The sequence below is a fragment of the Amia ocellicauda genome, chromosome 1 (genome assembly GCF_036373705.1).
Source record: "Amia ocellicauda isolate fAmiCal2 chromosome 1, fAmiCal2.hap1, whole genome shotgun sequence".
Classification (NCBI taxonomy): domain Eukaryota; kingdom Metazoa; phylum Chordata; class Actinopteri; order Amiiformes; family Amiidae; genus Amia; species Amia ocellicauda.
The window spans coordinates 40289122-40313834 of NC_089850.1; the positions used below are offsets into that span (position 1 = coordinate 40289122).

General features: G+C 37.3%; 1 protein-coding gene across 1 annotated transcript; it reads right to left on the reverse strand.

The window, feature by feature from the left end:
- Window positions 1–5763: 5763 nt before the first annotated feature.
- On the reverse strand, window positions 5764–24713 carry slc30a2 (solute carrier family 30 member 2). Its single transcript, XM_066704670.1, has 8 exons — window positions 24238–24713; window positions 12258–12466; window positions 10819–10965; window positions 10315–10468; window positions 9189–9414; window positions 8781–8886; window positions 8336–8470; window positions 5764–7208 (listed from the first exon to the last, which is right to left on the reverse strand). The coding sequence occupies exons 1-8, from the start codon at window positions 24315–24317 to the stop codon at window positions 7063–7065; spliced, it is 1203 nt and encodes a 400-aa protein (XP_066560767.1). The 5' UTR covers window positions 24318–24713; the 3' UTR covers window positions 5764–7062.

Here is a 24713-nt window from a genome sequence, read left to right on the forward strand (position 1 = left end):
TTCTTCGCAGGAGTTACTATTTGTCTTTTAATTCTACTCAAGACATTTTCTCAAGCCAAATGGCACTATACCAGATTGCGCTTCCACAGGCTCAATTGCTTTTTACACAAAAAGACCTGCTGGTTAGCGGAAGAAGATAAAGGATATATTAGAAAGCAGTGTTTTTTGAGAACTTATCTAGAATATACCCTTTTGAAATCCCTTAGGGCTTCTACTGACTTGATATTCTTTGCATTCAGATACAATGAGTGGAATGAAGCTGAGAGCCTGTCACTATCAGTACACCACAATAAAGGCTATTGCAGGCGAAGCTAAGTCTGTTCCTTAAACAATTGTCTTAATGGATTAACTGCAAGAAATGAAGATGATACTTTATAATCCAATGGAAACCAAATTAAATTTAATTTCCTCTTGTCACCCTTGATTTACTAGTAATATTTCATGCTTTCAGTTTGAATTTCCAAGATATAATTCTATGTAATTCCTATTAAATAAATCACTGTGGTTTCTAAAAGAAATGCAGTAGTTTACTTTGTCTTTATTTTTCGGATAGAAATTATTCCCGAATAGAATTAACTTCAGAAGCTATGTAAAATTATACTGCTCTGGATTAACTGTTTTCTGTTGTGTTTCTTGCAAAGGTCTTAAATATATTGATAAATTAGTATAATGCATACGAAATGTATAGTAATCAGCCGCCATGTGTAGTGGGGTTAAAGTCAAGTGAATGCAGTTTAAATCCCTATTAATTTTCTCTGTAATTAAGAAATTTTGTACATTGTATGTAGCGACATCTTGCCTTCCTGGGAGTATAAAATGTAATAATTAATAACATTGTCTTTTTCCAACAGTTTTCTGTTTTTATGGTCTCTCTTTGCAATGGCCAACAATAACGCAATCTCCATGTCACCCCCTCCACATCGTACTGCATTACCCTGACTCAAAGGAAGGAGATAGATATGATGATAGTGTGTTCATAATTGTGGGCATTCTGTGGAAACTTGCAGATAAATTAATGTTCCCCTTGTGCAATGCAGACCAGAAAAGAAAGTCCTGTACCTACACAACTGCAACTCGAGGCAGAGTACAAATATATTGGGTCCATGTCCTTGATCACCAAAGAGAACAGGCTGTTATTGGAGGTAATGTATGTAGTTATCTGTGAAGTTGTATAAATTTGTTCTAGGTTTATAGGTATGAACTATGCCTTTACCCTCCCTGTTTATCAAATCACTTTAATGAATTGTCACTTCAAATTGGTTGTCTTTGCTTAATATATTTTTCATATTTGTGATGTCCACTCATTTGTTTGATTAAAGACAATGGCAATATTGTGAGATAAATAGCAAGAGTTTATTACAATCATGCTGGTTTCAAGGCTTTTGTCGGGTGGGCGGGGGGGAGAATCACAATTAGTCTAGTGTTCAGTTTGAGTTAATAGCTTCTAAACCCAAAAATATATACTGTCTCTGCATTTCACTTTTTATTGCAATTTCCCAAAAAAACACCACCATACAACTTTACAGTGAAAAGATCGAACGGCATTGCAATGGCTCATGTTTCATACTGTGCGAATTAGTTCATCATAAAACATTTACACGTTGACAGACTTCATACAGTACATCGTTTTTTTGTTTTTTTTTACACTGAAAAGAGTGACTTTTATATTTACAACTGCTACAGTACAGCACATAGGATACAAACATTACACAAAGTCATTGGACAAATATGAACTTTCTCATACACAAAATTAAGGTTGCGGGTATTTTCTTTCTCCAGTTTCAAGAGAAAAATAAAAATGTTTTGACCTTTTTTTTTTTTTTTTCTCCTTGAAAGTATCTAAGAAACTAATTTACCAGTATTTTGCAGTGTACCTAACTAAAGCTGGGTCCATAATGCTAGCCTTTTTTTTCTTTTTTTCTTGTTTCTTTTTAAGAATTCTCAATGGAGAAAAAACACATTGTGAAGTCTCAAATGAATCACTCCTTTTCTATTGGACAACAAGTGGGTCCTTTAGGAGCCACTCTGGAGAACTTCTGAGAGAGTCAGGCACAGCATGGAGTAACACTGGTAGGCAATCTCTCGTGTCGTAGTGCAAAATTGTATTTATTTTTCCTAAATGTGGTGCATACTTACAGAACCTCAGACCTTATTGATGTCCCGAGTTCTTCCTGTGACTACAATTTACACTGTGAAGTCAGTGTTCCTAATTCACTTTTGATATCAAGATGCTAAGGGCCTCAAAGTCTACAAAAGTCAAAAATAATAATTTACCAACAGACAAAAAAGGTAGAGGTAGCCAAAATGACCTACTGGTGCAGGCTTTTTATTTTTGTTTTATTCAGTTTGGCAGTAATGTGTACGTGAATGTGCCCACCGTGTTTTTTTGTTTGTTTTTTTAAAGCTTAATTTAATTCAGGTTTATAATATCTATTGCTGAATTCAATAGATTCCCTAATCAGACAGTACTTTTGTCTGTCATTTAGCTTTTACCTGCATAAGAAAGACACACTACCTTGCTCACCCTGCGCAAAAAATACCATGCCCTTCAGTCTAAAGGAAAGGCTGTAATGAAACGCACGTACACACCAGCTGGTTTGTTTTTCTGGATTCTGCGGTGTTCATTCTCTGAGACATGCATTGCGTCTCTTGGTGGTTACCCCATTTTACTTGCTCTGTCAGCTGCAATGTTACACGGCACAGAAAAACACCTACATAGTATATCACTCTAACAAGTAACGCCCAAAGAAGCAAATGATCGTCCTTAGTGAGACATGGCGAGAGACTTTCAATAATGGAGAGTAAATTCAGGGAGGCGCCGGTAATGGTTTCACTTAACGATTTGATGGTGTTTGTTTTGATGCAATTCTGTCAGTTTTATGTAGCAAAGCAATTCTTATCTAGACCTCCTCTTTAGATTAAGGCCTGCTTCTGAACCGCCACTATAGCATAAGACATACGAAAGCAATGGATCATTATTAGTTACAGTTGCATAAACCTACAAAGCTATTAACGGCCTCATTTAGTGCAGGGTGCTTTCTAAGTTAGTGGCATTATTCAAACAATTCTGTCGTTAAAATTGGGCACCTACGGCCTGGTTCCATTAGTATACATCTCCAATTTCATTGTTCTGTGGTGCACAGTTTTCACACTATTTCATATTAAATTAATTAAATCAGCAGCCTATATTTGATCTGTGTTTATGATTATTATTATTATTATTATTATTATTATTATTATTATTATTATTATTATTATTTTTGTATTACAATCTGTATTTAGCCAGAACTTAATTGGTTTTTCTGGTCAAATTTGTTTCCGGAAAAATATTTTGGATTTAATTGAAAATATGCATCTGTGTCAAGTCCTAGTGATTAACCTGATTTTACTATTTTCCAAAATGCAGCATTATTGATTTTCCTTTACTTTGAGATTTGCTGCGAAAGTTAGTCATTTTCTCTGTGAATAACTGCTGATGCAAACAACCCTGTGGTTTGCAGCTATTTTAGATTATAGCAGGTTAACTGTATATTGAAAACAGATGGCGATAATGGTCTCTCTTTAATTTTCACCGTTGCAAACGCAGCCCATGTGTTTGTACAACCTGTGCAGTGCCAATGGCCTTGTAGATATTGCATTCTTCTTTTAGAATACCCATTTAACACCGGTTAACTGAATTCTGTTACTTGCACAGGCTGAAATCATGGCCACTAACTTCAGATATTTTAAAGAGGCCTTGTGTATAATGTAGAAGTACAGCCCATGCAAATTTACTCTTGTAAACCTTCATAAAGACTTTAGCCCATGTGTCTGCTACTAAAGTTACGGTAGACTCCCACCAATGTATTATCCATTTATCAATACTTGTGTGGCCTTGCAATGTTGTTATTAACTATTCCTATCCAAATATGTTTTACAAATATTGATAAAATATTTAAATTAAAAATATATTTTCCTCATATCAAAACTGACCAAAAATATACATCTGTTTCTAGATTTTTCATTGACAGATTGTAGCTGTAACCCCAATATATTTTCTTCTTAGTCCAATCCCTTTTCAGTCCTCAACTTAATCAAACTTTGACTTATCTATCAGGTGCAAAGGAATAAAACCCAGCTCATGATACTAGCATGTTTCCCCTGGGTTAAAGGAAGGCGCCTCTGACAAACACAAACTCTCCATCAAGGCCTGGGTTGACAATTGTCTGGAGAGAATCTTGAAGTTTTCATTTATTCCAGGAACTAAAAATTAAATTCTGTCCCTTACCAATCAAGAATAAATTAAGAAACATTCATGCATTTTCCTAACATTTATGGTCTTTGAAAGTTCTTTCGAATTTCTCATAATTTTAGATGTGTAGGGTACAATATTCATAATTTATTACAGGCTTCAAAACACAATGAGTATGACAAACAATTGAATTACTTCTGAGATGGGCATATCAGTGACTTGAATAGTATTTATGTTGTTTGATGCCATGGTTTTTGCACATCACACACCACTTACTCACTGTACTTAGATTACATCTAGGATCACATGAACTTATGTATTTACTCATTTAAACATTTAATTTCACAGATTCCATGTAACACGATTGCAGTGGAACAGTTCAGGGCTGGGTTGGTATTATTTTAATGTGTATCAAAGGATTTCAACAGTCTGTCTTGGAATGTAGGAAGGCTGTTGAGGCAGTGTGAGGGCACGGGAACCAGAGATGGAAATTCTGCACAAAGTACAACGTGGGCAAAATGTAGGAGCAAATACAGAAGAAACTTACATTACCTTATATTTACTACTTTGGAATAATTCTAATGATGGGTTTCTTTAGTTTTTTTGGTTCTTGTGCTTAAGGGGAAACTAATGAGAAAAAATGGCTAGGAGTCTCAGTTAGCTTTCACTGGAAAAACAAAGAGGATGTATCCTTGAATTTCATTGACATAAACATGAAATAGCCTATTTATACCATTTTATTCAAATGCAGCACAACAAATTTGGTTGTTGTGTAGCAATGTCAATAAACATCTCTGAAATGTACAGACCTGCAGGGCAGACTAGTCTACAGCAGCTGTTTTATTCCATGTAAATTAAAGTCATTTTAAGTTTGTTGTTTTTTACAAAACTGTTGAAAATAGGAAGTGAGTTTACACTGATCAGGCAGGTTAGCTAGAATTTCACACATCAATGGTTGTCAGCTGGACTTGAAAGAATCTTTGCCAAAAGGAGGTTAACACATTGGGGGAAAAAATAAACATAACATAAATTGGACACTCTAAAGTAGCCATCAAGGCTGTTTGTTTGTTTCTATTTTGAGTCCATAAGCTTCCATACTGTCACCACATACATGTCACACTGTAACACCACAGCATACACATCAGGGCTAAAGCATCAGAGGAAGGACTTGATGCATTAAGTGCACTGAAAACCACAGTCTAACAGCCATCCAGGGACCTACATGAGTCTTATGCAAGGAGTCCTGGCCAACTGTAGGCCATGTATCCCCTCTCAGTGTCGAGCCACTCGGGAGACCATATTGTTCTTATTCATTGCATTTTCACAGTGGACATCAGATATGAGATTTGCTTATCATCTCTCGGCATATGCTGGACTGGCCATCGGGCAATTCTGGCAATTCTGGCCCCGTGTAGACTAGTGGACCGCACATCGGCAAACGCCCCCACCCCCCTCCCCTGGACCACACTTCATTGGCAACAGGGACCGCACATCGCCATTACCAACCCCCCCCCCTACCAAAACACACTTCATCTGCAACCACCAGACCCTGGGTGAAAATCGGCCCCTGTCTCTGGGTAAATTAAAATATAGTAGAGTTCACGTGCGTGCTGTGTAGAGACAAGATTCTTATTGGTTCAATTTAATGTGCCTTCGTGTAAACAGCCTTGAAGCGCTGTCACTGCTGGCAGCGTGTGAGAGCTCACCGTCTGTTTTCAATGCTCTCTATAGAGCACCATTGCTCTGCCTGTCAGATCATTCCAAATCAATTGCAAAGTTAATTATTTCCATTTGTAATAACAGACCCAATTTTCTCTTAAACTCTAGACTCCACTAGACACCATGGAAATATGAAATGTCCTTGAGTAGTATATTATCTAACTGAAAACACAACCACTATTGATGAAATAAGGTGCTTTTCACACACATGGTTTTGAGGAGTAGTTTTGAGCTATGGAAAATAGCTTCCCACCATATTTCTTAGTGTTGTCACAGTGATGGACAGGGTGGCATGTTCCCAGTTTATCAGTAACTAACTTCTGATACTAGATTTTGAATATATAGTCTGATAACATGAGTTTTAACTAGTCAAAGACATAACATCCAATTCCAATTAAAGGCCAGTGTTCGTATCTGTTTGTTCTGATATTATTATTTTTTGTATGCAGTCTATTATGGTTTCAGAACCCTAAATGCATATTTCTTAATTTTGGTCCACATTGTACAAAAGTGCTCCATGGTGCAATCCATGACCCCCCCCAAAACAAAACACATACTCATTAAATCAAATTAGTCTTCTGGTAAACCAGACACACAGTATCTACACACTGTTCTATTATACACCTAACCTATTAGGATTTTTATATGATAAGTAAATCAATAAGAAGCGCAGTTTATAAAAATGGGACATTTATATCAGAAATGTGTTTGACTGGGCTTTTTATCTTCCTTTTTATTACATAAACATTGTGTGGACAGCCCTAAGGAAATGTCTGACTGAAAATACTGAATAGAAACCAAACATGATTGATTGTTTTGGTCCTCTGCTTTGAAATGTCTGTGACAGGACATAGAAGCACAAGGCTGAAATTCCAAATTGCAACCAAACAAAATGCATCAAAAAGTTAAAAAAAAAAAAAAAAAAAAAAAAAAAAAAATCACCCAGTTGTGCTTTTGCAGATAATTCTATCTCTGGTTAAAACCTTTAACTGATACTTTGAAAATGTGTCCATAATTTTTACACCAGCAGCCCGTATCTCCCCTCCCTTAATGGAGGCCTGTCTATGGAGAAGGCCTACCCGTTGCTGAGGTTTTCTGTCACCACAGCGCCCTCAGTCCATTGGGTCCTGGCACTGTGAGCAGTATGCCATGTCCTCAGAGTAGTGCTCCACCTGAATTGTCGTGCTGTAGAATCCAAACTTTGCCTGGAGGAGCTCGGTGGCTTCCTTCAGGACACTCTGGGGGTCAGCGTTCACCTCTGCAAACAGCAAGCAAAGCACCGTTAATCCAGAACTGAAGGACAGTAGGATTTATGCATTATTTGTACATGGTAAAGGTGCTCACCTGTAAAAACTTCCATTATTTATTTATTTATTTATTTATTTATTGTTTTCTTTTTAAATCCCATGACAATTGGAGAGTACTGTTTCTTTGACACATGATTTCAGTGGAAATCTCCAGAATGGCTCACTGTGTCTGCATCCTTAAGTATCTTAAGTATCTTTGGTTTGTGAAGCAACCAGCTGCCGAAGACAATGTTTTGGATATTGTTGTAGATATTTTTGTTGTCAGCTGATTTTTTTCTTGGTCTGATTTAAGGTACATACAGCAACCAGGAAATATTATCAAGATTGGTCTGTTCCGTGTTTAAAGGGAAGTGATACTCCCAACACCCAACTGCTGCTCAGTTTCAAGTCTAGTTTAAAAATGAAAAATAAATAATGAGATAAACAGTCGTTGTTGAGGGAAAATATAACCTTGGTTCCCAGTTAATACCAATTAGCACAATGTATTTAAAGTACTTATAATTAACCTAAAACATCTGCTATTAACTCCCAGAGAACGTGTTAACCTTAATTAAAACCCAGACACAAACTGATGCGCTTGGCTAAGCTTCTTCAGCAGTGACCTGTATTTAACTTAATCACATCAGATGTACTCTTTCATGGCTATGAAGTTTCTCAAATATGCCAGCAAGTTCTTCTAAAACATACTCTGCTGGCTGTGTGTAAGGATATTAATTTAATGTTTTTAGTCTGAGCAAATAGTTACAAATTAAACAACTGACTTTAAAGCCATCTAGCCTTGATGTTTATTATGAAAATGCACTGAAAAGACTGTTTTTTTTTTCAATGCTTTTTGTCACATTGCAAAACGTGTTCATTAAAAAAAACCTCCCACTAACAGTTATTATAATAAATGTCAAATTCATATGTATGATATCACTTCATATGTATGATATCACACTAGATTTACACCTTTGCAAATCTAGACCAAAGATGTTGCATTGTCCTAGTGGAAATGGGTGGTCACCCTGTTTAGCTCAACAGGGAAAAAAACACCCACGAAGATTAACGCAAACACAGAAAGCTGGGTGGAGCTCACCAATGGCGATGTGGACGGAGAGCTGGGTCTGACTGAGGGTCAGGGCCCACATGTGCAGACTGTGCATGGCTTTCACAGCCTTCAGAGACAGCAGCACCTCCTTCACCGAGTTGAACTCAATTCCCTTCGGCGCCCCTGTAGGTAAAGAAGCTCACTGTCATTCCTTCTAAAAAAAAAAATAACTAATTAAATCAATCAGGTGGGGCGAAAAACTCAAATATACACCAATCAGACTGCCATACTGTTATATGCCCAAAACAAATGGATCAGAAAAATCTGCATTTCAATGTGAAAATGATCAAGAAACAGGACACGTCAAATGTCACCTTTGGTTAAAAACAATGGGATTTGTGAGCAAAGTAGTAAATGTCCAAACAAAGTGAACCATTCATATAGAATAGTGAAAAGTGGAGTTTCTAAAGAGGGCCATGCATTCCAACATTACCTTCCATGAGTATTCTAAACACATCCCTCAGGATTGTAATGGTGGTCCCCAGGACGAATACAGAGAATAAGAAGGTACAAATTGGATCTGCAATTTTGTACTCAGGCTGCAGACAAGAGGAGAAGGCGAAGCCCCCATGAAAATCTAAAACATACATAGTTTTGCAATACACAAAGTAATGTACTGTCATCATTGGGTCAGGAGCATACCATAAAAAGTCTGCCATCTCTTTCACTTACTGATGCAGGACAACTCGACTTTTAAGTCTGTGCTAGTGTTTTTAAACAAACATATCTATCAAATATCATCTTTAAAGTATACTTCTCTTTTAGATGGGGCCCGAGCAGGCAAAAACAGATGCTATCAATTCTATGGTTTCTGGCCAGCTTTTATTCAGTCAATACTAACCCTGAAGAAAATAATAATAGCAGCGACCAGCACGCCGACACTCTGCAGCAGATCTCCAATGACATGGATGAAGGCTGCTCTCACGCTGGTGTTGCCGTGGCCCCCTAAGAGACTGTGCGAATGGCCATGATTGACCGGAGTATCATTTTCCTCATCTATCTTATGGTAGCCGGAGCCATGGCTGTGACTGTGAAACGTAGTGGACTGGTGCAGGATGTACGCCATGCTGAAAGAACAAAAAGACATTGGTCAAGACAGTTCTTAAAATAAATACCTTGCATTGTCACACTCTACTCAACCAAGAAACCCCTTTACTTTAAAATTGCATACTTTACTCCAGCATTTGTTGTAAAAACCAACTAGGAATATAATAAGTATAATAAAGCTATGTTCCCTTCAAGCAAATTATGAGTACAGAGGTGTGTATATACGTATATATATATACACACACACACACACTCACTACTGGTCAGTTTTAGAACACCTCAATTTCTTTCCAGTTTTTATTGAAATTTACACAGTTTAATGTTTCAACGTACTCTGAAATTAAGGTATACAACAAATAAACAATTGGAGTTAGAAAATAAATCATGAAATTGTTTTGTTTAACAAAATGTAACCACTTAATCTGACAAACCCCTCTGGTAGCCTTACAATTGCACCAAATCTGTGTGCTTCTCTTTAATCCCACGTGTACTCTTCACTGTTGTGTTGTTGGCCAAGTGTTTGTGTTTGGTATCCCATGAAAGCTGAGACTCTTAGCTTTCGAATGATGTGAAGCATTCTCTGATATGAAAAAAGTGTTTTTTATACCCCCCACCCCACATTTATGCCCCCCTCTGCATTCTGAAATGGGGGGTGGGGGGATACTTGGTCTTAGTAGGAATACAAAGACCTTTGTACCATTTCAGGTTATTCACTGGACTTGAACTGCTTAATTTTCAATACAAACTGGAAAAATGGGGGTGTTCTAAAACTTTTTACCAGCAGTGTATATATAATTTTAGTTTCTGTAAATTCTTTGAAAGAGATTAAGTCATATTTTTTGTCTTAAGATTTTGAAAAATATTAATCTTGATCAATGCCAAGTCTTATAGAGAAGAGAGACAGCCTTTTTCCATCTTACATGATATTGACCCCAACAGCACAGCCAGAGGTAATGAGCATCACGTGGCCATCAATCTCGTAGTCGTTGTTGACGATCCTCACGATGGCCAAGTACACCAGCACTCCCGTCACAATCCAGATGGACAGCACTGACACAAAGGCCCCCAGAATCTCTGCAGCGCAAATGCACAGAAAGAAGGGGTCACTAACAGACCCAGGAAAGTTTGGGTGATGTGTGCCTCACAAATAAGCGAGAGATCTCCAGATCAGATTCAAAGTGAACACTATTATTGGGTAGTTTTTAAAAGCATAAGAGAGGAGTGGGTTCCCAAACTGTTGCATTTTGATACCTTTAGACCACATTATGCCTTTTCTTTAATGTTAAATATTGAACTTTGTGTTCTACTTGTGCCCCCCAAAATGACCATACTTTTCACCCGAAATGCCCCAATGTAAACACTATCAATAAGTCAATGCTCTTCCACATTATAGCTCTCATGTAAAGGGGCACTCAGAGCCCTACCTGATCTGTGCCAACCAAAGTTCATGGTTTTGGTGGGAGGTCGTGATGAAATCCACAAGGAGAATAAACTGACCATCATACTGCCAAAGTCTGTGAGTAAATGAGCAGCGTCAGTCATTATAGCCAGACTGTGAGCAAGGTAGCCCCCTGGGAAAACAAAAACAAGATACATGACTCTGAGTCTTAACAATTTGAGTTTATGGAGAAATAAAAAATATTTCAATACACTTCATTCCCATTTATGAGAGTTTTCTGTCTCATTTCCCATGAAGTCAAAAGTCCCATGACTCGCAGACTGTGACCTAACTGCGACGGTCAAGAACTTTAAGGACTAGGATAGAAAATATACAAAAATGTCAATTGATTTGCTTTGAATGCAGCCTGGGTTTGTTTATCATCTTTTTTGTACAAGCTGGATTTCAATATACAGTACTGTACATCCAGGGAGGAAAATGTAAAGGCTGCAATTAATCAAAATGCAATCTATGTTAAGTTTTCAAAACTGAATCTATACTTGGAGTCTACAACTGTGCACACATAGCAGCTCTGCCCCAGTCTCTGCTGAGACCATGAAACTAGCACTGGAATCAATGACCCTAAATATAAATTTATTTGATCACTTTTCATTCTGACATACAACCTTGATATATATTTAAAAAAAAAACTATTAAATTAATGTGTGGGGGAAGTTTTTAGACGTAACATTTCACAGTATAAATATAGGAGTATAAATAGGAGTATAAATTGAGACTTAAAAATTGGCTTCATTCCTGGATTTTAATGCTGAGTGATACAGAATTGTAATACATTTCACATGTTTTTTATTAGTTGTTGCTGCTTTAAAGCATCTTTCTCAGAGTTAGATAGATAGTATTGGTCTTCTTACAATTTTCACTTTATTAAACAAAACAAAAAAAAACAATTAATGAAACCTACATATATTTCAGACAAGTTTTTTTACTCTCTTAGTGTGTTGGACAGGGTGCATCACCATGTCTCTGTCTTGCTAAGCATGAGTGAGCAAAGCCGAAGCAAATTAGCAGCCCAAAGATCATTCACTGGAACTTGGACTCCTTCTGTTTTCATAGATTTGGTTGCAAAGCACTATGGGTTTGTGATTTATTGGGCTGTGGTTACTGTATAAAAAGAAAACACTGCAGTGCCATTTAATTCTAATTTTCTGCTTGTGTCCTCTCTGTCTACACACAGAACAGCAGTGATGCTAATGTGGTGCTAAAGTGCTTGTCCAGCACTCTCTGATCAGTTTAGCAGAGTTCCCTCAGCCCTCTCTCCAAAGCCTATCGCTCCCCTGGATGTATCTGTATCCTATTAGAGACATCGCAGAGGCAGAAATTCCCTGTCCAGACTGCTGTTATTCTTTGATACTAGAAGCTATTTCAGAGTGGCCAGTATATCTAAACAATGCAAAACCTCCTCACCTATCACCTCTCCAATCATGAAGAACAAGCAGACTAAAGAGGCGATGTACAGCTTCTTCCTAGCCAGCTGTTTCTCATGGCTCTCCCCACAAGTGGCTTTGCTGCCATGACAGTGAGCGCTGACAGGCCTCTTCAGCTCGATCGCTGTGGCTGTGTCTCCATTCTCAAACGGGAAGTTTGGGTAACCCTCCTTAGATTCCGAGAATGGGCTGAAACAGAAAGGTGAACCCAGTGGTTTATCTCTTCTGAGGAAGACATGTTTGGATCCATGCTTTTTTCACTTCATGCAGTGCCACTTCACATTTGAGATAAAAATGCTCTCTTTTGTTGTCTTTACATGATAATTCAGTCTCCTTTTATCAGCTAAGACAGGCCACAATTGTATGAATAGTCCCCAAAATAAGGTGTAAATATAAGGTTACCTAGCCCTCACCCCAAGGCTTACATTAGTTCATATGTATTTTTGTATTAAATAACATTGTATTAACTCACTTGAACACTTTCACCTCAAGACATTTTTTTAAATGTAATAACAAAGGTATTTTTGATGTCCTTGGTCTTATGTGCAATGTGTGGACAGGATCTCTCCTCTCATTATTAAATAACACCACACAATTCCACTTGGCAGATTGACATATTGAATCTAAAACATTGATTTGGTCAGACACTTTGCACAAATGCCATTTGCACACATCTTTATGTTCTTGTAATATGATATTCTGAAAATCATTATCTTCCCTTTTTTGTTAGCTATTTTGAAGCCTCCGTTCTCTCATATTTAATGATGGTAAAAGTATAGAAAGGATGCTTATTATACATGCAGTTTCATTTTATGATCCTCTGAATTGCATCTCCTGAATGCCTTTAGGGGGTGAGAGTGTTGTTCAGTGGTGAATAAATGTTAAATTGCATACAGTCTGCTATTTATGCACTGGCAAATGGATGTTCACCTTATTATATAGTCAACTGTGCTTACTCTGAATAGATTTAAGGTCTGGTGTTTGATTGTCTCGAGTTTCCCAGCATGTTGTTTGGTTTCATCCAACTCACTGAAGTGAGGTTTGTGAGACAAGTTTCATGACAGTTGCTCCGATTTCTATGTCCCGTCTAACATGGGGGTCAGTAGCTAGCACTCAAACTTTACCTGCACTCTCCATTACATGTGAATAAAATGACTCCACCTTAGCACAATCATTTACTCTATTTTTTATAACAGTTCAACTCAAAATCAAGCATCTCTGGATTGATGATCAGTTTCTGAGATCCCAGGTGTGAAGAACATGCTGAATGAATAAGCATCAATCACCCATACTCGTTAAGTCTTCTGCAAAGCATGTCTTCTCCACCATTCTTTGGTCATATAAACAAGCAGTGTTAAATGGTAGTCATTGGCTTATGAAAACATTTTTTCTGCTGTGTTAAGCCGCTACTCTGAGAGGGATTCAGTATGCATTCAATAAAAACAATTGAGCTCACCTGTCATTTATTATTAGTTACTGCTGCCCACAAACATTACGTGTCACAGCATAATGTTTAGCAGCCTTCAGCCTTGATAACTTCCTCGTGAAGCTGAAGATCTTGGGCTTATCTCCTGTCAATGTGTTAGATGTTTTTCAGAAGCCGCTGCCTAAATGACAAATCTGTATTTTCTGCAGGTTCCTAAGACCGTGAGGAGAGCCATACCAAAAAAAAAAAAAAAAAGAAGCAACATGAATGAGCTTTTTATCATCATCCCAATTCTCCTTATCACTGTCCGCTTTAAGATGAAGTTAAACTGGTAATTCCTGAAGAGACAAGCTTTCTTATCTAACTAATTCACCCCTAGGGATTGGCATTGTTTTAATGGTAGCCCTTAACAAAGTGATAGGAGGCTTTCTGTGGTATCGTCTATCTTTGAGCTCGCCGTTTTTACGTGAAAAATGGTGTCTGAATCATTATCTCTGAAGCCCTGTAAGGAAAGCTGATGGAAACTATTATCAGATCATTGTGTTCTGGTCCTTATACAGATAAAGCATGTGAAATATAAGCATCAAAATAAAGTGTCTGAGTTACAAATATAACTAGGTCATTGTAAAATACTTCCAAATCTAGAAACCTTTAAATATACATAACTAAAATCACATCCAAATGGCCATGGTCACTAAAGCTCTAGTGGGAGTCTCGGTGAGATGTATATAGGGTTAGCATAGGGTGCTTCATCTCCCAAGTGACATATCAGCTCACAAGTGCTTTTTGAGAGCTGGTTGTCCTCTCTCTGGCCTTGGAACAGCATTATAACCTGGGAGAAAGGGAAACTGATTTCTGTTCTCTCAATAGTGTTGTTTATTAATATAATACAATGCACCCAAGAGGGCCATGTATTTATTTTATTTCCATATCAATTCTTTGTAAATCACAATAAGCATTCTGACATCTATCACACCAAGGAGAATGATGGTTTGGATCTGTGAATTATGCAATTTAAAGGCATACAGCCCATAACTAGACAGTAAAGCTACGTTAGCTATGGAACAGCACAGGCCTCTCATTAGACCGCCCAGAGATTGGATTAAAATTCAGTCAGTATCGCACACAGAAAATCTACTGACTTGACGGATTTTGCCTTCCTTGCTCAGATGAATCCCCATTATGATGAGGCTAATGAGTTGGAAAACTGCAATCTCCACTTACATGAGAACCAAACACAGGGCTTAGACTACATCACACACTCATCCCATAGACTCTTCTGTATTAAAAGGAGGCGGCCAAGTGGAAAGGAGGCTGTGTTTATTAACACCATGGGGACAGAGCTGTGATTGCTTCTGGGCTTTCAACATCTCAGCCTGACATCCATGTAGTAAGCATTGATGTTGAGGGTAGTGGTGAAAGGTTGGGGACCTGACTGAACTTGTACTCAATTCAGTTTGTAATGTCCCATTCATTATCCCAAATCAGGACTCGACAGGGTAGGAATGAGTCAACACATTTGCTACACTAAACATGTATTTCCCATAGTCATAAATCCCACCGTCAAATAAACTAGCTGTCAATTTTCCACTGGAGTCTGCCAATGGTTTCTCCTGCACTAAAGCAACTGTTCTGTATGCATCGCAGTCAAGTGGTCACACCCAGGTACTCTTGCTATGATTTCATTACTGTGTCTACTTGGAGCAAATTTCTATTGGCCGGTACTATTCCTGGTGGAGAACTATTGCTATGAGAATGGCAGAGATTGTTCAGATGTGCAATAACTTCCCTGGCCACAACACATTACAGTCAGAGATTGTAAATCAGTAGGAGACATGGAGGCCTAAAGCTTTCAGGTCATGCTCAATTAAGCTTGACTGCAGCATGTGGGGTTTCACAGTGAGGCCTGCCATACTCAAGATAAGATGCCATCTGCTTTTTAGTACCTTAAAATTCAACAAACAAGAACAAATACAATATTTAATTTCTCTGTGAGTTTTACTCCAAGAAACATGTGGTGCTCTTTCCATCAAACAGTTGCCCCATGTTAGCAATAGGGCCACATGACAAGTATAGCAACTAGAAACCTATTGCAAGCTGTGCAATAGCATGACTTAACAGTAGAGAATTATGCTGTTAATTAGTTAAATGATATTTACAAATCGTGAAACCGACTCTTACAAATCTGTTGACCAATTTTAGTTGGTACATTTTTCTGTGGACCTGGATTGTGCAGTCTGCTATATATGACAGGAACACAATTCCTGAGGTGTTTGTGGCTTGTGAATATTGACTGACAGGTCACCTGGGAAGAAAATAGCAAACGGGTAGCAATTTCAAATCTGATGCCCACCTCCTCCTTTTGTCCTTATTGTGGTGGACCTCTCAGACTGGCACAGTTAGAAGGCCAGTTGCTATTATAGTTCTGTAGCCTGACAACTGCTTAAATTCAAGTTCAATTTATCATTGTAGTATCCAGTGGCATGTAATTTTCCTAACTATCGACATTTGCTATTGTGGGCAATTCTAATTGCTGTTCTAATTACTGCTCAGCTGTTTTCTGGGTAGTGAGGCTGGATCACTTGGTAAGTTACACAATATAGTAAACAGTAAATCCAGAGATTGAATATTACAGTCAAAATGATACCAATAAATGATTTATTAATATATGTCCATTTTGTTATGACAATTAAATTGAAAACCATTCTCAGCCTTGGTACTGTTTCCTGATAAAAACAACATGCTATTTACAAGTTCAAATGAACAGTTTACAATACCCAACACCTTTAAACTACAGGAACAGAGGGGGCTCTCTGGAGGAAAGACACTAGGGACTCACAGAAGACTGTGGACCTGCAACCTATGTATACCTCAGCTTTTGAGGCACTCATAAGAGCAGGAATACAAGCTTATTTATTGCTTGAACAACAAGGTGTGACAAAACCCCACCATCCTTACTGCATGTTCTCCTTGTTCCCTGGAGTAATGCTCCCTGCTGGTGGGGCATGATTTACAGCCGTTGGTCATTTCTAAAAGGTGCTTGCTCCACAATAAATGCAATGTCAACATCAGCAGCATTTCTCTACTGTGTGTATTTGCCATCTGATTCCTCTCTATATATCAGGCACTGTATTTGCTCTGCTGATTTAAAGCTTAGGATATTACTTGGTCACACGCACCCTTGGCCCTGTTCTCCACTGGATCACTGAGTTAGTACTGTGGTTGAGCATTATCACAGCTCAGCGAAGCAGCTTGAAGTGACTACTGCTAGTTGGCACAGAATGGGCAGAAGTTCCTCATTCAATGCAGTTTAGTAATGGAAGAAGAGATGCATTGCAGGGGCCTGTTTTGATCAGATGGTACTCTCATTTTGCCACACAGCCATCAGTGTTAACTCCACGGTTACACAGTTGGCTGGGGAAGTTATACTAGCAACACCTGTGATGCTCCAAACACTCTATACTGGAAAGGGTTACTTTAATATTTATTTCCAGAAAAAAATAAACTATGGAATCTATGGAAATGACAGATTCCAAGCACAGAACAATTTATACAGATCTGTTTGTGCAGTTTTTTTAAATGTACACTCACCTACAGGATTATTAGGAACACTTGTTCAATTTCTCATTAATGCAATTATCTAATCAACCAATCGCATGGCAGTTGCTTCAATGCATTTAGGGGTGTGGTCCTGGTCAAGACAATCTCCTGAACTCCAAACTGAATGTCTGAATGGGAAAGAAAGGCGATTTAAGCAATTTTGAGCGTGGCATGGTTGTTGGTGCCAGACGGGCCGGTCTGAGTATTTCACTATCTGCTCAGTTACTGGGATTTTCACGCACAACCATTTCTAGGGTTTACAAAGAATGGTGTGAAAAGGGAAAAACATCCAGTATGCGGCAGTCCTGTGGGCGAAAATGCCTTGTTGATGCTAGAGGTCAGAGGAGAATGGGCCGACAGATTCAAGCTGATAGAAGAGCAACTTTGACTGAAATAACCACTCGTTACAACCGAGGTATGCAGCAAAGCATTTGTGAAGCCACAACACGTACAACCTTGAGGCGGATGGGCTACAACAGCAGAAGACCCCACCGGGTACCACTCATCTCCACTACAAATAGGAAAAAGAGGCTACAATTTGCACAAGCTCACCAAAATTGGACAGTTGAAGACTGGAAAAATGTTGCCTGGTCTGATGAGTCTCGATTTCTGTTGAGACATTCAGATGGTAGAGTCAGAATTTGGCGTAAACAGAATGAGAACATGGATCCATCATGCCTTGTTACCACTGTGCAGGCTGGTGGTGGTGGTGTAATGGTGTGGGGGATGTTTTCTTGGCACACTTTAGGCCCCTTAGTGCCAATTGGGCATCGTTTAAATGCCACGGCCTACCTGAGCATTGTTTCTGACCATGTCCATCCCTTTATGACCACCATGTACCCATCCTCTGATGGCTACTTCCAGCAGGATAATGCACCATGTCACAAAGGTCGAATCATTTCAAATTGGTTTCTTGAACATGACAATGAGTTCACTGTACTAAACTGGCCCCCACAGTCACCAGATCTCAACCCAATAGAGCATCTTTGGGATGTGGTGGAACGGGAGATTCGTGCCCTGGATGTGCATCCCACAAATCTCCATCAACTGCAAGATGCTATCCTATCAATATGGGCCAACATTTCTAAAGAATGCTTTCAGCACCTTGTTGAATCAATGCCACGTAGAATTAAGGCAGTTCTGAAGGCGAAAGGGGGTCAAACACAGTATTAGTATGGTGTTCCTAATAATCTTTTAGGTGAGTGTATATTCACTGAAGAACAGTGGTGTAGTCAAGGGCATATGCAATCATGCCCACTTCATTTCATTTTCATTTAATTTGACCTTATTTGATATCCACAGTACATACAAAATGAATACATTTCAGCAACAGAGAATTGACTTTTTTGTATCAGTACACTAACCTCACAATGTCATGAACAGATTGACACAATGCAAAGAAGTACAGAAGACATGTTGAAAAGAGAGAAAATAAGGTTAGGTTTCACATGAACAAAACCAGGAGATCCCACTTCATTCAAACTCTCTACAGAGAGCAATAATAGTGGCCCATATCATTTTCAGCTGCATTCATCTCAAGTTGTCTCACAACATTAGAAGCAGAGTTAAAATAGATTATCTTAGCCAGATCTTCATTTTTTCATACCCTGAATAAACCCTTCAGTATTTCCATGGACACATTTCCTAATAGGTTTTAATTATCCAAATCATCTGTGCAGCTCCTATAAGACATCTTTGTCAATTAAGTCTAATGTGAGCAAGCAGTATTACTTGGTCAGTTAGTTAACTGTCTGGAAAAAAGCTGCATTATTAGGAAGGTCAAGTACAGTAGATGCTCCTGGGAGGTTTTTCCTTCAGTTTCAGTGCACACATTTCCATAAAGATACAGGCTTAGATGCTAACAGCAATGTGTGTCATGTTTTAATTTTTAAACCATAATTTCCCATTTTTGGCATTCTGTAGCCTCAGTATGTAACACTTACTGACAGCTAAGCTAGTGTACTCCATATCTTATCATGCAGAAGATGTAGGCCTATCAAACAGAAATGTAAAATTAAATGCTGGTTACTGCTGATTTTTGGTACAAGGCCATTTTTACCATTACGTGGATACATACATGTGTAGGATGTGATTGCTTTTTATATATATAACTGTATAACTATTTCTTAGTTTAAATAAAATGAAGTTGGCTTTTTAATATTCAGATGTCATATGTTATGCAGAATGTTTAGATGCATTACCTTGGTGCATTGAATTAAGACTCAAGCTTTTCCTTCATGTATTCTAGGCATAAATCCTTCCTGTTGTATTTAATGTATACAGTATGTATCACCATAAACCACCAGTGCAGCCAATCTCTCTTCATATGAAGACATCTATTTGATAAAGGGTCAGTCAATGAAGGTAACATGGGGAAACCTTGGGATAAACACTGTCATCCAAGTGTCAATGTAGCTTGAATGTCTCTTCACTGAGGACATTACAGGTTATTTGATCTCTTTGGTGTCTTAATGAGGAAAATAATGCTTGATGTGCTGAATGCTTACTTCAGGTCTGAGACAGATTTGGGATTTTAATTGTCTGCAGTGTTGTTTCTTGAAACCCAAAGTGTATTTTTTGTTCACCTCACATGCCATGAAAAAATACTTTACATTATCTTATTCCTGTCTCATTACAGTGGTCTAGTGGATCCTAGTCATTGTGCACACTTGTCCAATCGAACACCTCACCAGATGGATTGTTTGTACGTGCGTTTTCCTTTTCAGACTTGTTTGAGCAGTGCATCTCTGCTAAGAGATCAACAGTCAAACCCTTGGCTGTTGTTCTTCCCCCCATGGGCTCCCCTCCTGACGGCTCAGACTTCATGATGATTATTACTGCAACACGATCTCATGCAATCAGAACCCTGTTCCCCTGGCCAGGCAATTTTAATATCAACATGTAGGCTGTGACGCACCTTTCTGAATTTAAACCACCTTCTAGTCACTCTGTGTAGCTTTATGCCAGAGATGGACTGTCATAGGATATATAAAAGCACATGCAGCTGAATTCAATACACAGAGTGAACTATGCTTGTACAGTATTGTAACTAACAATCGTCTATATCTTCCTATGCATGTGCGAACACATAAACTGGTTGTCCTCCTTTCATTTTGTGGCACCAATTTCCTTCATAAAGAGCATTTGTGCAAGGATGTACATAGATCACCCAGAGCAGGGATTCCCAAACCAGTCCTGGAGGGACCCTCTGCACTGCTGTTTTTTTTTTCCAACTGAGATCTTAATTACTTAATTGAATCCTTAATTGAACTAGCAATGCAATATGAGGCTCAAATATGTAATTAAGATCTAGGTTGGAACAGAACCCAGTAGTGCAGACGGTCCTCCAGGACTGGTTTGGGAATCCCTGACGCAGAGCCCAGAATCAGCTCTCTGTCACGCATCTCAAGCACTGTGCAAGCGCTGAAACTCTCCACCTCACTGCTAAACCGCTTAGACTTAATACGTTTTGTTAATTACCTAGGAAAAATGTATTCAATACTCAATGTTGTGGGTTGACATATATATTTTAATATAGATATTGTTATTCGTTTGTATGGTTATAATACATATAAATACATGTTTTATTTAAGTAACATGAAAACGCACTTGCAAAGATTCCACATTCCAAAAATACATTCATTTTGAAGTGAATCATTATAATTATCCAGTGATGTTTAAAAAAAAAAAAAACATTAAACTGAATCCGCTCTCACGAAGAAAGAAAGGCATTAACTCAATATGTGGAGGGTTCATAGTATTTTCCTCTTCCTATTATTTTTATTATGATTATTATGATTATTATGATTATTATTATTATTATTATTATTATTATTATTATTGTTGTTGTTGTTGTTGTTGTTGATGATCATTTTGCTGATGTTGAAATTGTTGATATTGTTGTTACTGAAAGACTGCTGTGATTGTAAAGACTTATTTTAAGCACGATGTTACATTCCAGGATAATTGTGATAATCGTGCACCAAAGGCTCTGGCTCCTGTATATCTCCTGTTTATCTCGGGATGCATTTGCTATCTACGGTTTAAAAAATATATATATTCAATTAAAATGTAAATCTAATCTAATAAATCAGACTTTCCTGAATACAAACGTGATCTATTCCGTTGAAGTCAGTTTAGATAATAAAAAAATGAATGAATGAGGTGTGTAATTTAATCATATAAATGTGTCGTGCCTTTCAGGTTGCAATTAATTAATTCAAATTCCCGTGAAGCAGAAAATCGAGATTGATAAACTGGCAAAAAGACAAGTTTCCGTTTTACTATTATTATTATTATTTTATTATTAGTAGTAGTAGTAGTAGTAGTAGTAGTAGTAGTAGTAGTAGTAGTAGTAGTAGTAAAATGTTGGAAAGAGTTACGCATTCCGGTTTACAACCAACACACAGGCGAACATTGTGTTAAAATCGAGTGCATAATATTTTTAAGAAACTCGTGTTGACAAAACCAAAAATTGTAGTGTCTGTTTGGAGAGCACTTTCTCTTGTTTTACACAACCTTGTCAATGTGTGTTTACAATCAATATATAAGCCATGTTTATAGTAAAATATAAAAATAGCTTAAGCACCAGAAAATTGTGTGTGCAGTGACACAATGTCATGTTCAAATCAACAAATAGTACTACAGTCATTGTTAAGGAACAATATAATAGAATAAAATAAACACATTGTTGTCGATTTTATTTTAACATAATTCTTTTTTATTAATCAAACCAATTGTTTATGCTCAATTAATTGAATTTCAATGCAAGTGCAATATCATATACAATTCGGTGTCAAACCGCATATGTTCTCAAAAAAACAACAGTATTTGTAACACTAGCATTATTGTTGCTTTAACGCAAAATGATCTGATATTCGATATATTTTCATGTGCAATATTTCCAACAATTTGAACGGAAACAATCGTATATTAAATTAGCTTTGATTTCCATTGACGCTGTAGGCTAATTTTTATTTTTTATGCAGTTTTATGTTTATTTTCTTATAACATATTGATTATTACTCATAGCCTATTAATTATACCTCATTTGACACCGTTCTTTCAAGCAAGTTGAATTCCTGAAAACTAATTCCATGTAAGGAACCAAACAGCCTGTTGTTTATTTGTTTGGTCACTAAAATATGTCGTTTTGCAGGAAACACCAATAAAAAAAATATTTGAAAAAACCTGATGACCATTTTCAAATGATTTACTTAAAATAATGCAGTTACTTGATTTTTGCATTGTGAGAATAGCCAATTAGTCTCATTTGAAATAAGGGTGTGCCATTCTCACAATAAAGGAGGGGTGATGGCTGAAATTGCTCTGTCCTTTAATACATATTAAGTCTGGTTTCACATTGTACCCTTCGGCCCATGCTTGCCCGTTACCGCAGAGGGGTGCAGTTTTAAAGTATCGATTTATGAATCTTATTGGTTAGAGACGTCTAACCGGTCGATTCTTTCTGATCGGCAGTCTTTAATGTACCAATGGGTAAAGGATGAAATTGAAATTGATGAAGGCTCCTTTGACGTTTTACTATTTTCTCTTATCAAGTGTTCGTAATGAGAGATTATGGGTTTATTTGAACACATTAGTGTTGGACGAGGCCATTCATCACACACTGTCCTAAATGAAGTGAGGCATGGAAATGAATTTGTTCATTCACATAAAACACTTTACACACCGCCTGGGTCGGCATCACAGTCAGCATAGAATACATTTTTAAAGTATATCTTGGTTAAATCAATGTGTGGTAAATCAAGAGCATGTATGTATGTATGTATGTATGTGTGTATGTGTGTGTATATATGTATGTATGAATTGGGGTTATACATACATGCCATAGGCAATAGAATATTTAAAACCAATAGCAAATTATCCATAATATCAATTAATTATATTTAAACAGCAGAACACTGTGCAGCACAAATCATTCATGGAATTTAAACGAAAGGACTTTTGTGATAATGTGTTTCTGCATCAAAATAGTATATCATTCTTAATCCTATTAAGTCACCTAACGTTATTTATTTACGTAGGCCTATATATTGTTTCTTAAACATTTAAAACCAGTTATATCCTATTGATTTCTGCTTTATATTCTAAAAATATTTTATTCACAAATAACAAAAACAACAAATAATAAACATAATAATAATTTTGACAAGGTATTTATAATCTTAAACAAATTTATACATTTAAATATATTCGCCCTTATTGTGTATTAAAGAGCATTGGTGGTAATTTTACAAGTTAGTAATTTAGTATTATTCATTTAAATATAGAACTTAAAATTTGGTAATCTGGACTCTACTCTTCAAGTCGTCTAATTCCCCTCCCTAGAATTGAAGTAAAACCATGAATAGAAAAGATATTCGCAGATAAGAACACGACAGGTTTTGAATTAAATGTCAATGCATGTGAAGTGCATTCCCCACATGAGAAATAACAGTTGCCCCATATGAATGTGTTTCTTTATCTGTTTATTGTAGGTTTAAAAAGTACTAAATGTTAATTAGATATAGTTAATCAGATGGATGCATCATATAAATCAATGCACAATGTAGATAAAATCAAGTATTAATATGCATGTTTATGAAAACGAAATGTTGAGTATGTATGTATGTATGCATGTATGTATTTTAGCTTATATGTTCTGCATTTTGTATCATCCAGAGCTAGCAGATTAAAGCTGTTTGGTTTTAATAGTGCAGTTGGTGAAACACTAACATCACAGAGAAATGCATATTATGGTACAACTGAATTCAGAGAGCACACTTTTTCTTATAACATATAAAGTGGTAGCAATTAGACTTCCATTTCATTACACTTACAAATAAAAACGTGAACAGTCAGTTGCATACGTACCATGTCACTTTTATAACTATACTGTTTAGGAAAAAAATACAATTAAAATAAGACGGCTTACCTTTTTAGTTTTAGCGTATACATTTTTGCCTTTTTCTCGTTGATAAGATGGGACTTTTCAGAATCCACTAAAGTATCCATGTTAGTACCTTTTTAACTTCGGAGAATATTATGATCACGATTCCGGAGAGAGAACAGAAAAGAAAATTGAGTTAAATGACACCGACAATTCTTGTCCAAGCCATCCTAAAGAGCAATAGATATTGAAAAAGATCCAGATGCGTCCCACAACCAGGTGCAATGAAGAAACACAGTGAGCTCTGCCTTGGTCTCTAACAGAGCTGATGAACTTGGCTTTCTGGCAGCTTCAAATAAAAAGGGACTTGAGTACAGTGAAGCGCTCTTTGCTTAAAGGCTGCAGTCCTTAATTGCGTTGAAATATGCGCCGACTAAAAAAATAAATAAAAAAGGGCACGTTTGTCCTCTTTGATGGTCCATTTTAAGAGCGCACAGCTGCCTGAACATGATGCATTTAAA